General features: G+C 42.5%; 1 protein-coding gene across 3 annotated transcripts in view; it reads left to right on the top strand.

Moving 5' to 3' along the window:
* The window catches only part of Rasgrf2 (Ras protein specific guanine nucleotide releasing factor 2), a 218,931-nt gene that overhangs the window by 121,278 nt on the left and 81,988 nt on the right, over nt 1-15,665 (top strand). For all 3 annotated transcript variants that reach the window (XM_055625520.1, XM_055625519.1, XM_055625521.1), the window contains 3 exons: nt 3,542-3,624; nt 7,764-8,012; nt 8,589-8,848. In XM_055625520.1, the coding sequence (XP_055481495.1) occupies nt 3,542-3,624; nt 7,764-8,012; nt 8,589-8,848 (592 nt within the window). The remainder of the gene's footprint in view (nt 1-3,541; nt 3,625-7,763; nt 8,013-8,588; nt 8,849-15,665) is intronic.

The following is a 15,665-nucleotide window of genomic DNA, read 5'->3' as shown; positions in this document are numbered from 1 at the left end:
TAACTAACTAACTAACTAACTAACTAACTAACTAACTAACTAACTAACTAACTAACTAAATGGAATTAAGTCTCCTGTGACTCCTGTCTTGTGACTCCTGTCTTGGAGGAGGTGTAGATGATTCTTTGTGACTCAGGTGTGTGACTTGAACCACCTCTTTTGCCTGTTCCTTTTTGGCTGGGTTCCATTTGACTGAGATGTTTGCCTCTCTGGGACTGTGGGGACTCTAGGCTGTGTGGGTGTGATGGTTGCTTCGCCTCTGTTCTTGCTTGTACAATCACCGTGAGAGTTGTTGCTTATGTCATTATGCCATTTACTTATAAAAGTAAAAGAAAATAGGGGAACATTTCTCATTTTTACACCAACTCCATCTTTCTACTCTCCCACCTTCTGTGTTGACTACTCATTGTATGTCAGAAACACTGAAGAGGAAGGAAGTTGTAAGAGTAGCTGCAAAGGTCTTTGGAGGAAAGGAAATATCTCTCCTTCCTCTCCCTGGCTATTTGCAACCTCTTGCTATAAAACCCTTTCTTGATTACCCATGCCCCAACATACAGCTTGATAAGATAATAAATGTTAAACCCTTGCTCTTGTTTTCTATTGAGAAAGTGAATTTGAAACCATGTACTGTGATGGCCAGTGCTAATGGTCAACTTGACAGAAATTAGAATCACTTGGGAAATGGGGCTCTGCTCATGCCTGTGAAGATTATCTTAATGAATGAAGGAAGGAAGACCCATTTTCATCTGAGCAGGACAGTTCCCTGGGCAGAGGATCTTGGACTGTAAGCAGTGGAGGAAGTAAGGAAGTGAGCTGAGCCCTGACTCACAGCCATCCATTGTCTTCCCTTAGAGAGCAGATGTAGGACCATGTCAGTCTTCAAGGTCTTGCTGTCTTGACTTTTTCATCGTGAGCCAGAATCAACGATTCTCCAGAGAGCTGCTTTTACCAGAGTGTTTTACTTAGTCTACTTTCCATCTTATAAGTATTTAATATGTGTAGTTGTGAAGCACTCATTTTGTAAAGACCCCAGGATTTATGCTGAATGCAGCTACTTGGTGTTCTTAACAATTCAAAAGATAGACTGGTTTGAGTTAAACCTGTTTTAATCAAAGGGCATTGCCTATATATCACCATTGCCATCATTATTGCTATCAGAAAAAAAATTAAATTATCTTACAGTAAGGTAAGATTATTTTAATCTTACCTTATCTTAGTTATCTTACAGTAATGAATTTTTACCATTGACTTTTTTTGGTTTTTGTGCTATAATGTTTTCTTAAATTTTTCTTCATAATATTTCACTTTCCTTTTCATTTCCACAATTTGTCTCCTGGTAAGCATAGGTCATTTCATTTATCAACTCAGAATATTGTTCTAATGACACCTAATGATTGTTCTAATGGGTCTCAGTTTCGTCTTCCTCTTCACTAAGAGTGTCTCCATGAGCCCAGGTTAATTCACCCGACATAAAGGAAGCTTAGAAAGGCTCAGCGGCTCCCCATCTGACTTCAGGATAAAGGTCCAGATTCAAAATTCTCTTCCTCATCGCCTGACTCCAGCTGCCTCCTTCTCTTGCTCATCTTTATTCTAAACTGTGCAGTGGAGTTTCCAACATACCTTGGCACCAGGCCCTGAGAACTCCCCTATAAAGGCCCTGTCATCATGTTTTATGTCCAAGAGGTTACCAGCCTACGGCAGCTTGGCTCACTGGTTGGGAACACTCCAGAACTGGCCATATACAACACTGCTGTTTCAGGACTTGGGGGTAGGAAGTTTCTCCTTCTGGTGACATATGATTTATGTGAACTAGGTGTAGCAGCATTTATTCCAACCATGAATAGGGGTGACTCTCACTTTTTCAGAGAGTTATAAGGCCTGTTCTGGGAATCAGCTCAGCAGATGGAACCCACCTCTGGACCAAATTCTTCTGAGTCCAAGATGGGGATGTTGTGCTTCTAAAATAAGTATTATATCGTATTTGCTTTAGGAGAACCTAGGAAATATTTTTTCTTTCTGACCTTGGACTCGGGATCACTAGAATTCTGGCAAGTGACTTCTGGGTCTTCCTGTATGTGTGTCCCTGCGTCAGCCCCCCACGGCGTTGCATTTTGAGAGTTACTGACAGCAAATGTTTAGACAGGAAGTGTGTGTGATGGTTTCGTTCTGAGCTTTATCTCACTGTTTTCTACCTTTTCCTCTGATGTGATCTGGCCAGCCGTGACTTGTGTCCTGCATCTTTAGCATCAACCTTGCAGAGGGTGGGTGGAGCCTAAATTCACATCTAAGCAAACTGATAGCGAACTATGCATTTGTGTGTGTGAGGAAACGTAACACAAAATTGTTTCCCAAGATTATAGTTTAAGGAAATGCAGAAAAGAAAACTTCATTTTCTTAGGCTTGGATCCTTCCTTCCTGCTAGCTTAAATAATGATATAAGATTTGAGGAAAACAACTTTTGAAAAACAAACAAACATAAAAATGGCTTACAGACCAAGCTGACCAAACAATTAGTAATTTAATTATATCTTCTACACATTGTCACTCTTTCATTTAGCATTGGGACTCAGGTTAGGCCTTGAAATCAAGCTCTATGTGAGGTCATGATATAATGATATTCTCTGTACCATTTAATTAGTCATGAGCTCCATGTGGTATCATTGTGGCTAGAAGCAAGTTCTGATTTTAAAATTTGTGTACATCTTGTTTGTATTTATGTTCTCCAAAAGGAATATTTATAACTCAGAATGAATTATTCTTTAACCCAAGGTAATTGCAGCAGCAGAAGATTTTAAGTCAATAAGGCATATACACACACATAAAATGGGGAACTCACCAAAGTTCCTCAGTTCACTTAGAAAACAGAGAAAGTGGTTACAGACTGCCAGAAACACAAGAAATTACACTCTGCCCCCTCACCAACCCGATGTGGTGCCAACAGAAACTGCTAGACAAACTAGTAAAATGTGAGACTCTATTGGCAAAAAGGCACCTGAGACGTGGGCACAGAGCTTGCTAGCAAGAGATTTCCATCCAGAATGCCATTTGCAATCTGGCTATTCCATATCGCCCTTGGTGGCAGAAAATGACTGTAGCTGGGAAAGAAGGTACAAGCCTCCCAGTTAGTTTTTGGACTGACACAGAATTGTGACAGAGTGATCTTGTGGTCAGAATTCTAAGAAACTGGTACTGAAGAGCTGAGGGAAGAGTGCTTGACTGTTATGTGCAAGGTCCTGAGTTCAATTCCCCAGTCCCATTAAAAAAAATTAATAAGAAACACACTCAGGGAAAATATAGCCCTTATATCTATCGGTACTTTGTCATGCATTTGGCCAATACAGTTTGATTATATGAATAACATTAAATGAGCTTATCAATGTGTAACATTTATCTTTCTCTCTCTCTCTCTCTCTCTCTCTCTCTCTCTCTCTCTGTAGATGTGTAAAACATGAACAGACGAGGATGTGAATTGATTTTTGGAATCTGACTTTTCTGAGTTTTCATGTGGGTTTTAATTCCCTATTTTTTTTTAATTTCACAGTGCGTGGACAATATACGATGTAATGGTTTAATGACTATAGTGTTTGAAGAGAATTCCAAAGTGACTGTGCCACATATGATTAAGTAAGTGCAGAAATCCTCTTCCTTCCATTTAAATTGAGATCAGATCAGCAGGGAATGAGAAACCTTGAAAAGAATATTGCCAGTAGTATTCTGCCTCTTCTGGAGAATGTACCTCTTGTCAGTCATGAAGTGATTCATGTTAAGTCATTATAACTAACCATAACTGATATCAAAATGCTTTTTCAGATTCACAGCACATTGGCAGATAGCATTGAGATTTGTTTTCATACTATTAACATATACCCTTGCCCAGGACAAAAATCCTGTCAAGATGTTCAAGATCAATATTAAAACCTGCTCAAGGTCGGGGGGTGGATGAAGGTGTGGCTGACTTATGTGGCATCATCCCAGTGAGTATGAATCCCCTCATTCAGGTTTGGCTGTAGTGCCAGGGTCAGACAATGAGCACACCCGACGGCCATCAGCAGGCATGAATGTGGTGCTACTACTCTCTGCATGTGTCTCGCACTGCTCAAAGGCCATTGGCTCAGGCTATTTTCCCGTCCACTCATCACCAAATCAAGTCCTATCGCCTCAGTGTGTCACTAGGAGGCCGCAGTTTAAAATGGGAAGTCATGCCAACAGCTCTCAACTGTGCATGCCAGAGTTCTTTGTGTCAGCAGTCTTGAGCCTGTTTATTGTTTCATCTTCAACTTCAGAAACTGGGAAAGAAATTGTTCTTTGTTCTCATTTTATGTGTGGTTATTTGGGTTCCACGTTGTTTTTATTGCATGTGTATGGCTGTCTGTCTGCATGTCTGTGCATCACCTGCGCTTGGAGGACAGAAGAGGGCATCAGCTTTCCTGGGGCTGGAGTTACAGACAGCTGTGAGCCACCATGTGGATGCTAGAAACTAGCCCAGGTCCACGGTGCTCTTAACCACTGAGCCGTCTCTCAAATCCCTTGTATTCCACATTTTAGGAGTAGAATGTCTTCTTTAAAAACAACTTGGCTAGAGATGTATTTAAGTTCTTTGAAAACAAGAGCATCACTTTCATGCTTTCCTGTATGGAGATTTTCAGGTCTGAGCTGCATGCTGAGACGAACTACAGCATTACCTATAGATGGATGCTCTCATGCTTCCGAGTCGGTTAGCATTGTCCCCGTGTGCAGGAACATCCCACGAAGGCAGAGGTTGCAATGCTAGAAATAGTAAAATAAAATAAAATTTTAAAATAGCATCTCAAATTTTAGTCAATTTTAAAATATTTTGGAAAGGCTGTTTTTGCATTTAATTTCCAAGGCCTTTAACTTAGAAATTTCTTCATGAATTAATTAAGATACCTGAATATTCAGAACAAGTATGGAATATTAAGTCAGGTTTAGAATATGCTTTGTTTTTTTGAGTAGGATTTTGTTATTATTTTTATGAGAGAATTCTGATTTCACACAGAGTATATATTTAAAAGTTCATGTTGCTTTAGAATCATAAAGGCGAGTCAGACATTGTAGGTAAGTTCAAAGCCCATAGAAACCACAGTAACTTACTCTGTACTTGTGGTTTCTCTCACTCTGTGCATGTTTTGTTGACCTCCAAAGTTAATAGAAACTTCAGTTGTGTGCCTGACCCTCGTGGCCGGTGCCATACGTATTTACTGTCCCCTACCATGACAGTGTGCCTGTCCATTCTCATTTGCATAACTGCGTTCACACAGCAAACTTTTTTGCCTTTGAATTCACAGAAGTGAGAGAGACCTGCTGACCTGCCAGAGTCTCTACGGCATACTTGGTGTAGTCCTAAGACAGAGAGAAGGTTTACAAATTAATTCTCCATTTGTCCAGCCTCACTGATTCTCTTCAATCAGAGGAAAGCATACCTTAAGGCCTGCATTTCTGCTTTCCTGTGCATCTGTCTCCATGGTTACAAGAACATTCTCAGAGTTAAAAGGAAAATATCCTAACATAACCGCATCTTGTTACTGGCATGACATCAGTGCCTAAGCACTCACTTCCTTTTGGAGCTCATCAATTATAATGGGTGATTTGGCTTTGATCTCTCAAGATTGCTTTTTATGTGTTTACCAAAAAGGAGCTGCTATTGCTGTCAGAGGCTTAAGTAACACACTGCAGCTTTCTTGAGAGTCTCTGAGGAAATCATGGAAGAGCCTAGTCAGTGTAATAAAAGAAAATTAAGTAACTTCATAATATTTAATTTCTTTCTTAAAATGAAAATATAATCACAAATTTGAAGGACAGTGGTGTAATTAGTTTAACTTAATCTCATGCTGGCTGCAACACATTTTTTTCCTCCTACTGTTTTGAAGAAACTAATTATAGAAAGATGCAAAAGCTCAAAACTACTTAGAATGCAAACAGTGGTAGCTATTACATGAAAATATTCCCTTACATGGTATATAGACTTAGGCTTTTTTCTTTTCAATAATATTTGACCTTGACTTTCTTAGAAAATGGAGAGTTTGATGGAAAAAGTGAGAAAAAAATGACTATTTTATTCAACCATTTCAGGAATAGACTGATTAATTCATAAAAGTTACCTGGGTCTTTTGATAAATGAGAACTCGAGAGCCAGAAAGCTACTCATAGTAAAGGATCATGCAGTAAATGGGTGAAGAGCAGTTCTGTTTTTTTTTTTTTTTTTTTTTTTTTAACCTCCAAAGCACCACTAATATATTTCCAAAATCAATAATGTGAATAAAGTCAGCAGGCTACCCTGGCAAGGTCCCGTGCAGAGACAGGTAGGCTGGCCATTTAAAATGCTCTTTCATGCTGCAGCTGAAGCACCTCTGCCTGCCCTACATATACTCTGTGCTAGAGCAAGCTCGGAAAGCTATTGATTCCTGCTTATCCCAGAGAAAATAAATATATAATTTAAAATTCTTTAAAGCATTAAAAGGCCTAAGCGGGAACCCTCATAACAAGGTCAGCTGATTCTTAGCAAGAAATTGGCTCTAAAAAAAAAAAAAAAAAGCAAGCCCCTGCATACATCCTGAGTTCTCTGTTCTGATGCTGCCTTGAAGAGGGGCAGAGGTGGTCAAGAAGCGAAGGCAAAAGGCGGTGTCAGTGGTTCTGCCAGTGAAGGGGCCAGTGAGCAGCCCTTGCTGAAGTCAGGGGCAGCAGATGGAAGTATTTACAGAGTGAGAGAGGAGAGCATTTCACACGGCATCAGTATTACATACTGCCCACAGGACTGTTACCCAGAAGTAATTTTTTAAAGGGTTCATTTCCTATGCTGCAGAATATTGAAAACAGAATGCAAATCTAGCATGGCAAATTATAAGTTAAATTGTATAAAAATTAAGCATATTAAAAACCAGAAAGAATAAAATAAATCAATTACGCACTCAACGCAGAAAGTTAGGAAAAGGATGAGAGGGCCAGTCAGGACGGCAGAGTGCAGAAAGGAGGCGGCAGCTCAGCCACCTGCGTTTGCCCCCACATGGAACCCACACGGCAAGCTCTCCCCTGATCTCCACATGTATCTCCCTGCATAAAAAAAACAAACAAAAACATAAAAAACAAATAAATAGAAAGAAAAACAAAAAGAAAGTAAAATAAAAGGAAAAAAGTTAAAGGAAAAGATTGAGAAGTTAAATGTAGGAAAATCCTGGAAGGGCATAATAAGTTAAAAATAGATAGCAGCACGTTAGAATATAAAAAGCAGTGTAATTACTGAATGCTCTGGCTTCAGAAGGTAAAATAGTAAATGATGGCCTGTGTGCTGGTCTCACATATTTACACACAATGTGTCCTAACATCTTACACAGGAGGAATAGCCATCTTTCCCTCCTCCGTGCACTGGGGCTTGTCATCACTATGTTTTAAGCACATTTCTGACATTCTGCTTTAAGTATATGAGAAATCTTTCTTCCTTCTACTAAAAAGGACTGGTATCATCTTTCTAATAAAACGCTATTGAATTAGAGCAAGAAAGAATCCACACTGTAAAATCAGGTGTCATTACAACCCCCATAATTTGTTCTAGCCTCCCTAAATTAGACCGTCACGGTGGCACTTAACATTCTCAAACACATCTGTGGCATGTTGTGGCACCTGAACGCACTGTCATCTGCGGAGGACACTAGAAGCCTCCCAGAGTGTAGTTTACAAACGCTGCAGGCCTCAGTGGCTGAGGCGGGAGTTTTGCCAGCTTTGCTCACGTGTTCCTGCTTTGCATGTAGGTCTGATGCCCGTCTTCATAAAGACGACACTGACATCTGTTTCAGTAAAACGCTCAATTCCTGCAAAGTGCCCCAGATCCGCTACGCCAGCGTGGAGCGCCTCTTGGAGCGGTTGACAGACTTAAGGTTTCTGAGCATCGACTTCCTCAACACCTTCCTGCACACCTATCGCATTTTCACCACAGCCACCGTGGTGCTGGCGAAGCTCACCGACATCTACAAGAGGCCTTTCACCTCCATTCCTGTCAGGTATACCAGCTTTGCTGATGTCAGTACTCGCAGCCCTAAGCTATCGGCTCACCTTTGACCTTACTCCATCAGTGGAGCTGTAAAGTTAAAGGTCCCTGGGAAGACATGGAGATGGCTGATGTGATGGTGACCTGTGATTACTCTATTAGGAAGCTGGCTCATTTATTTTCCCATTACACCATCATTACTAATTACTGTTATGACTATTTGTATCTTTGGCAGCTGTGCTCTTAGTGTTGACGTGCCCCGGAGCATGTGAGGAGAGGGATGTGTTGTTGACGCAGCAACTATGGAACAGACCTGAATCTGGCACAACTAGCAGGACTCCAAAGATGGAGTGCTCTTGACTTTAAAGAGCTCACACCTTAGCGGGCAGGGAATCAGGTGCCGGGCAGTGTCTGTGCTCTCCCTGGAAAGAACACGTGCACCTGTAGCTTGTAGAGTAAGGAACATCAGCAGGGCAGTGGAATGGTATCAAGGCCTTCGATGTAGACAAGCAGAGAGTGTTCTTGTGTGATATCTAAAACATGTCCTCCTTCACTACAATCTATCCACAGCATTTGCTCTTCTTTTTAGATCGTTAGAGTTATTTTTCGCCACGAGCCAGAACAATAGAGAACATTTGGTGGATGGAAAATCTCCACGTCTGTGTCGAAAGTTCTCTTCCCCACCTCCCCTGGCCATGTCCAGAACATCCTCCCCAGTGAGGGCCAGAAAGCTGTCCTTGACCTCGTCCTTGAACGCAAGGATCGGAGCCTTGGACCTCACCACATCCTCGTCTTCCAGCAGTCCCACCGCCACCCACAGTCCTGCCGCATCCCCGCCACCTCACCCTGGTAAAGTACCACTGGTCTTAGCAAGGGGCCTCATTGCTTCAGAGCGGAGTCCAGGGGCTGTAGGAGAGAATGCAGATGGACCCCGTGGGGAAAAGTGCAGCAGGCCCAAAAGAAGAATTCAAAGTGTGTTCCCCAACACAGTGATATGACCACACCCCACACGTGCAGCTGCCTGATTTCCCATCATTCCTTCTGGAATCTCAGCTCTTTGCCCCCTCTTGGCAGTTTTCTTACTTCTGCATGGATGCAATGCAGTTGAGTAAAGAACATACTTTTAGACTCTTGTCCTGGAGCACTAACAGGGAGCTATTAGTTTTCCCCATTCTCCGTGATCAAGGATGTTGCAGTCAGTCATCAACAGAGGACTGGTACATGGAGATCATATTGCTGGGAAGCTCTTAGATTTTGGTAAAGGCTGACTTGTTAACAAGTCTGTCATGATACTTTGCATAAAAGATAAGCCTAGGGCACCCTTGTCCAAGCACTTCACTATTCCCCCATTTTCATTGGTTGCATGAAGCATCTCTCCTTCTTACCTTGTTTTCCCCAGGATGATCTAACCTGGCAAGCACTGAGATGGTTAAAGAGCTTGGTCATGGGGGAGGGCCTGCTTCAGGTCGTATTAAAAATATAGTGAGGGAAATGAAATCAGAAGAAAGAGTGTTGATTTTCTATAATGCAGTCAAATTCTGTTGGCTTTGAAGTAGAGTTTTTCTTTGTAGATCAGGCTGTTCTTCTCAAATTCATAGTAATGACTCTATCTCAAACCTTCTAGAGCTGGTTTGTAGATACGAGCTCACCATGTGTGGCTCCAAAATGGTTTTTAGAATATGGATTCTATCATATCATATGGCTTCCACCTTACCTTCTGTAATGCTTTCTGTTGATTATACAGAAGCATGTTTCTTCTTCCGAGATCTGCAGATTCTACAAGACTTGTTGCTGATACCCTCTCCAACTCACGCCCTTCCCACTCCCTCATCTTCCTAGCTGCTATTACAATGAGTTCCTCTTTGAGTCTTTAAAACTTCTTGGTCGTTCCTATGACAGGACTGTTGTTGGTTATTAATATTTATTATTAATTTATCTTTTAGTTAAGCAGCGGTTATTCCTAAACCAGCTGTATACCCAAATCACCACACAGAGACTTGGTTTTTTAATTAAACAAGAGCATGATGCTGGACAATAATTACTCCATCCTAAACATTCAAGCCTGCACAGCCTCCTCCCATTCAGATTCCCCATATTATAGTTGCTTTTTAGATACAGCTTAGGTCCAGTTGGTTCATCTCTCCTGCTGTCCTCTCCTCCCAGCTCTCTCTCTCTCTCTCTCTCTCGCTCTCTCTCTCTCTCTCTGTCTCTCTCTCTCTCTCGATTCCCTTCCCACTCCCTTCTGTCTCCTCCCCTCCAGATGTTCCACCCTATTCTCTCCATTGCTCAGCATTGGCTGGTTGTTTTATTGACAATATAGAGAACAAATGGTGGCGTGTTTACACAAACTTGAGACAGGTGGTGCTTAGAATAAAATAAACATCCCAATGAAATGTCCAGATTGAAAACAGACAGTGGGGTAGAGAAATCAGCATTTGAATAAACAAGGGTAAATTGTATACATTCCACAAGAACATTATACCAACACAGGACGTTTGTAAAGTCTTCACATGTGCATACTCTATGAGAGCAGTGACCTCGTCCATCTCGTCCTCCTCAGTATCTTTCATGCTTTGCGCAGTGCTTGGCAGAAACTAAATGTTTATTAAGTGAAGGAAACTAATTGAGTGTCCTCTGGTATAATAGCTGATAACGTTGACTGCCGGGTTGTTGAGGTCTAAGATCATCTCTGGAGATGCCTCTGAGCAGCATATAGACTGGGTTAAATGAGACGGGAATACCACACTAACTGTGAGTGGCACAACCCCAGAGACTGGGGCTGAGACTGAATAGGAAGGAGCAAACAAGCTGAACACCAGATTTATCTCTCTGCCTCTTGGCTGTGGACACAGGTTCGTGCTGTCACAACTGCCCTGCCACCAGGGCTTGTGCCCTAGAACTGTGAGCTGAAATAAACTCTCCACTCCTAGGGCTGCGTTGGACAGGGTGTGGTCACAGCAACAGGAAAAGCACCTGGCATGCTGCCCAGTCTTCCTCAGGGCTGTGGGCTGGGAGGCTGCAAGAGTGACCTCTTACTGTTTATTGTGAAACGAACAAGGTTCACAGCTGCCTTAGCAAGGAGCTTCCTCCTTGTGTATACCTGGCTTACTTGCCGATGAGAATATAAAAATCAGTAAGTCACACAGTGCCCGGACATCAAGGGTGGAGGGTCACCCAGATGGAGGCCTAGACTCTTGCTTTTCTGCTTGCTCAAAGCTTCTACGTGCTATTCTGTCTCCCTCCGATCATTTGAATAAGCTTGCTGGGTGAGGTGCTTAATGGAATTTTAACTGAAGTGGGTGTCATCATCCAAAGAGGCATTTTTTTAGAGGAATTCTTTAAACTGACAAGTGAGCAATTAAGGAGGAGGAAAGGGGGGAGATAATTAAAAAGTCATTAAAACAACAAGCTTTGCAAAATTATGATGAGTTCTTGGAAATAACGAGGTGATGACGAGCTGATGTAATGGGCTCTTCCTGGCACCAGTGTCTGAACACCTCCATGGATAGAGTGACTTGGGCTTATGTTAACACTCCCTGGACCATGGCATCCTGTGCAGTCCAGGAGGTCCCCAGGGCATGGTGGCTTCTTTTCCCTGTGTTACTAGATTGCACTGAATAGGAGCAGAAATCTGTATTCGTTGGAATCAGGAGCAGGGTTTCAGTGTCAGCTTCATTGCTCCTAGGGCTGGGATCTCAGGGCTGGGGTGAGGTCTGCTGTCCCATGTGTGATCAGGCCTGTTCTGGAGGCTGAGCAAATACCGTATGCTCCATCAGCTGGAATAATTACAACAGGAAAATAGGATGGCTCCCCACTCTGGCTTTGTGGGTAAAAGAAATGGAACTCTAAGGTCAGGTGACACATGGGCAGACGAGCTGGGGAGACTGTGCCTGGCTGAGCATAATACTCACACACACACACAAGAACAAATATACAAGAGCATACACATACAAGCATATGAACACACACATATACCATTAGCACATACACACACATAAATACATATACATAAGTATACACAAGAGCACACACACACAAGAGTATGCACATGTACACACACATGCACAAAGAGGAGCACACAGTTGCATACATACACACACAAACAAGAGCACACATGTACCACAAGTGGACCTGCTGGGATGCATGTTAGTTCTATTTTTAGTTTTTGGAAGAATGTTCATGGTGGCCAAACCACTTCACATTCCCAGGGGTACAAATGGGTTCCACAGTGCTTGCTATTTTTTATTTTACTTTTAAGTAGATATTCTAATGGGTGTGACATAGAAACTTTTTTCTTTTTAAAAATAATGTTCTGTAACTTGTTAATCTTGCTGACACCTACCAGCATGGATATGAATGTTTTCTTTACTCTCAGAAAACCAGGACCTCTTCCTTTCTTCATGATGGTCTGCATGCCCTGAATGCAGTGGCTCCATCACAGGCACCGTTCTGTGATTAGATGCTCCATATCAGCTCGTTGTACTGAGAGCATGTCTCTCTGCTCACTGCCTTCTTAGGTCTGGTCTTCAAGCCTAGCCTGGGGCACAGCACTGGTCTAGGGTGCTTAGGGCACTGTTTAGGGTAGACGAGGGAGGAACACCTCCCCCCACACACTTGGAGCAATAAGCTAGAAGGCAGCTAGATTTAGGGCCCAATCTTTTGGGGCCTGTTATAGTGTCTGAAGCTGTGTAATTCATAAATAAAAGTTTATGTTTCAGAGCTTTCAGAGGGCAACAAGTCCAAGAGAAGGTGCCAGCATGAGATGAGCAGATTCTTTTGCATAGAGCAGGAGGGTAGAAGGTCACATAACCAAGGGATGGGATCAGAGGAAGCAAACTTAATTCATCCCACTGTAAGGAACCCACTCTCTGCAAATAGCATGCTATTTAATGAGGGCAGCTCTTCTGTAACTTCATTATCCTTAGAGGTCCCATCTCTCAGCACAGTTGAGCTAGGGATTAATCTTCCAACGTGGGGATAGATTCAAACCATAGTATGAAGAGATTCTGATGATAAATGAGAAAAGGCTCTCAGGCAGAGCTTATTGGCTGATCCACAGCCTTGCCATGTGGCCTAGGTGTTTGCACCCTGAGGCTCACCAGATGGAGAGGACCTGGAAAAGAAGGTGTTCATCCCCACAGTACAGAATCAGCTAAAGGTGGGGTGTGTCCTTCTTCCTGGGTTTGCCTCAAACAAATGATTTAGAGTTTATTCTGAGAGTTGGTTTCTCTGGATGCTAAGAGGTTAGAAGAACTTTTTTTACAGTTCCAGCTCATTGTGTGCTGTACCCCTCCCTTTCCAGGTGGTGCAGAAGGTCCAAGATGTACAGTTGATGAGCTGGCGGAGGCAAGGCTGACTCTAGAAATGCCGGTTCTGAGCCTCCCAGACACAGCTGCTTGTTAACATAACCCCCTTAGCTTTTGGCACCCTGATTCATCCTTCCTTAATCTTTCCACTAGGCCCTTCTTTACATTTCTAGTTCCTTCTCCTTTCTCTAGCTGCTTCTAATTTCTTTTCATATGTTTATTTCCCACTTTATGGCTAAGAGCATTTAAGATAGGAGCCAAACAAACTGACCAGACACATCTGGATGAAAAGTAAAACAGGTTAAGAAATCAGGTGATGGAGGGAGGAAGAGTTATGTGAGGCTGGGGGTTACGTGGTATGCCGTGGGGTCCCCTGGGCCTCGGAGTCCCCTGACTGTGCTTCTGAGTTTAGTTGCTGGCATGGAGGTAGACAGGAAAGCGATTATGTGATTCAGGTTGAAAGCTAAGAACAGCTCGTCTGTGCGGGTCATCTTTCCTGGCTGCTGCGACTTGATACACAGAGCCTCACAGTGAAAGGCTTACAATTGAAGCCAGTATCATGGTAGTTCTGTGTCATTTATCTGAATAGGCAAGACTGAGAAAATTTAGACTTGTTTGGTTTTTTTGTTTTGTTTGTTTGTTTTACTCTGCATTGGTGTATGGGCAATATTGGTCATGAATAGCTGTTTGGAAAAATGTTTGAGCATGGAGATCACTGACAATCCAGAGCATGTATGCGGAGATGTGTGTGTGCACAAGTGTTCGCAGGTACATGTGACATCTGTGTAAAGCAAGGGTGCTGCTCTGTCCCCCTGCTGCCCAACCTTGAAAAAGAAGCAAGCAGCACAAAAATGGAAGACTCAGATGTATCTTTAATGTGAAAGATGTGCTTCCCGTAACATTAAGAGTCAAAACAGCTGGCAAGCTTGAGTAAGTCTCCAGTGCCCAGAGCTCTTACTGCTTTGCCCCGCAGAGTCTCACTGTGTGACATCTGCTTTGCTCACGACATCCATAGGGAACACAGGTCTCTCTTACTGCCGCTCACAATTCTAGAGTAAACTTATTGAAAAAATGCTGGTGACCATTGCCTGAGCTCATTGTCACTACAATGATAATGCCAGCTTTTCACTATTTCAGGCAAACTTCAAATGGCATGAAGCAGAAGGGAAACACAAAACGTCCCTTAAAATAAACAGGGCAGTAATTTTTAAGAGATAAATAATGCAATTTAATCTCCCCACAACCAGTTCTCAAATCAAAGCCCTCCTGTCCTTCTCCTAGGCCATCCCTCATTTTTTTTTTCTATCCCTGTATGTTTCTCAAAAACAAACATCTAGAAATTTCTCAATGAAGATCAAGCAATAGCAGGCAAGGCGGGAAGGGAGAGCCAAATGGCTGCCAGCACAATTGCAGGCCCTTCCTTAATTGGGTTCCGCAGAGCACAGTTATGCAATTTAGCACCCAAGTGTGGTTACACAGCCCACAGCACTGGAGTCTGTTTCCATGCTCTTAGTTTGAAAATTGCCTGCCTGTAGGCTGACAGTGCTCCTGATTTCAGCACTATTTGGAGCCCACATCTGCCCACTCCTCCTGTAGGCAAAGCTGTTTGCATAGCTCTTGGTTGAGAGTGAGCAAGCCAGCCGGAAGGAGGTGCCTCCCCACTACACTGGGATGGTATGGATTCTTCTATAGGTGTGTGTTAGCTTGCACTGTTATCCTCTGTGTTTCTGTTTTTTCAGGACTTCAGGGACCTATCCAGTTCTCTCAGTCAATACATAATTTTAAAAAAAAGGATTGCTGAATAAAGCTTTCCTCCTATGCTCAGATGAATGAGCATGTGCTTGAACTGAACCATTTGATAACATGTTTTGCCTTCCACAACAGATGCGTCCCATTATTGCACTTCGAAGGAGCTATTGAGAAAATAATAAACTAACAGCTGAGCACTGCTTTATTTTTCTCTACGCATCTTAGAGCTTCACTGTAATGATGTCATTCAGGAAAAGATTCTAACCACTTCTTCAGCCCTATTGAGTTCAAACGATCAAAATTGTGGCCATGTTTCTAGGGGAGTAAATAATATGCACATTTGAAAATAACTCTACATAAAATCATTGTGCGCTTTGTAACAGTTGTTGAATAAAACCTTAAGTAGTAAGAAACAGGAAGTAGCTTAGTTGACCAGGATAATACATTAGAGGAAATGGCACTAAAATTTAATCAGTGCGAGACAATTAAGGACAATTTGATTAAAAAGCAAAAAATGGGCCTGTTGAGTATGTATTAATTTTGGGGCTGGGGAGTTGAGGGTAGACAGCAGGGTATGCCAGCCATGCCTTGCAGTATGTATTCATTTTGGG

The sequence above is a fragment of the Psammomys obesus genome, unplaced genomic scaffold (assembly GCF_907164565.1).
Source record: "Psammomys obesus unplaced genomic scaffold, mPsaObe1.curated_primary_1811, whole genome shotgun sequence".
NCBI classification, from domain to species: Eukaryota; Metazoa; Chordata; class Mammalia; order Rodentia; family Muridae; genus Psammomys; species Psammomys obesus.
Note: the sequence above shows the minus strand (reverse complement) of the source record. Positions and strands in the feature narration are given on the sequence as shown.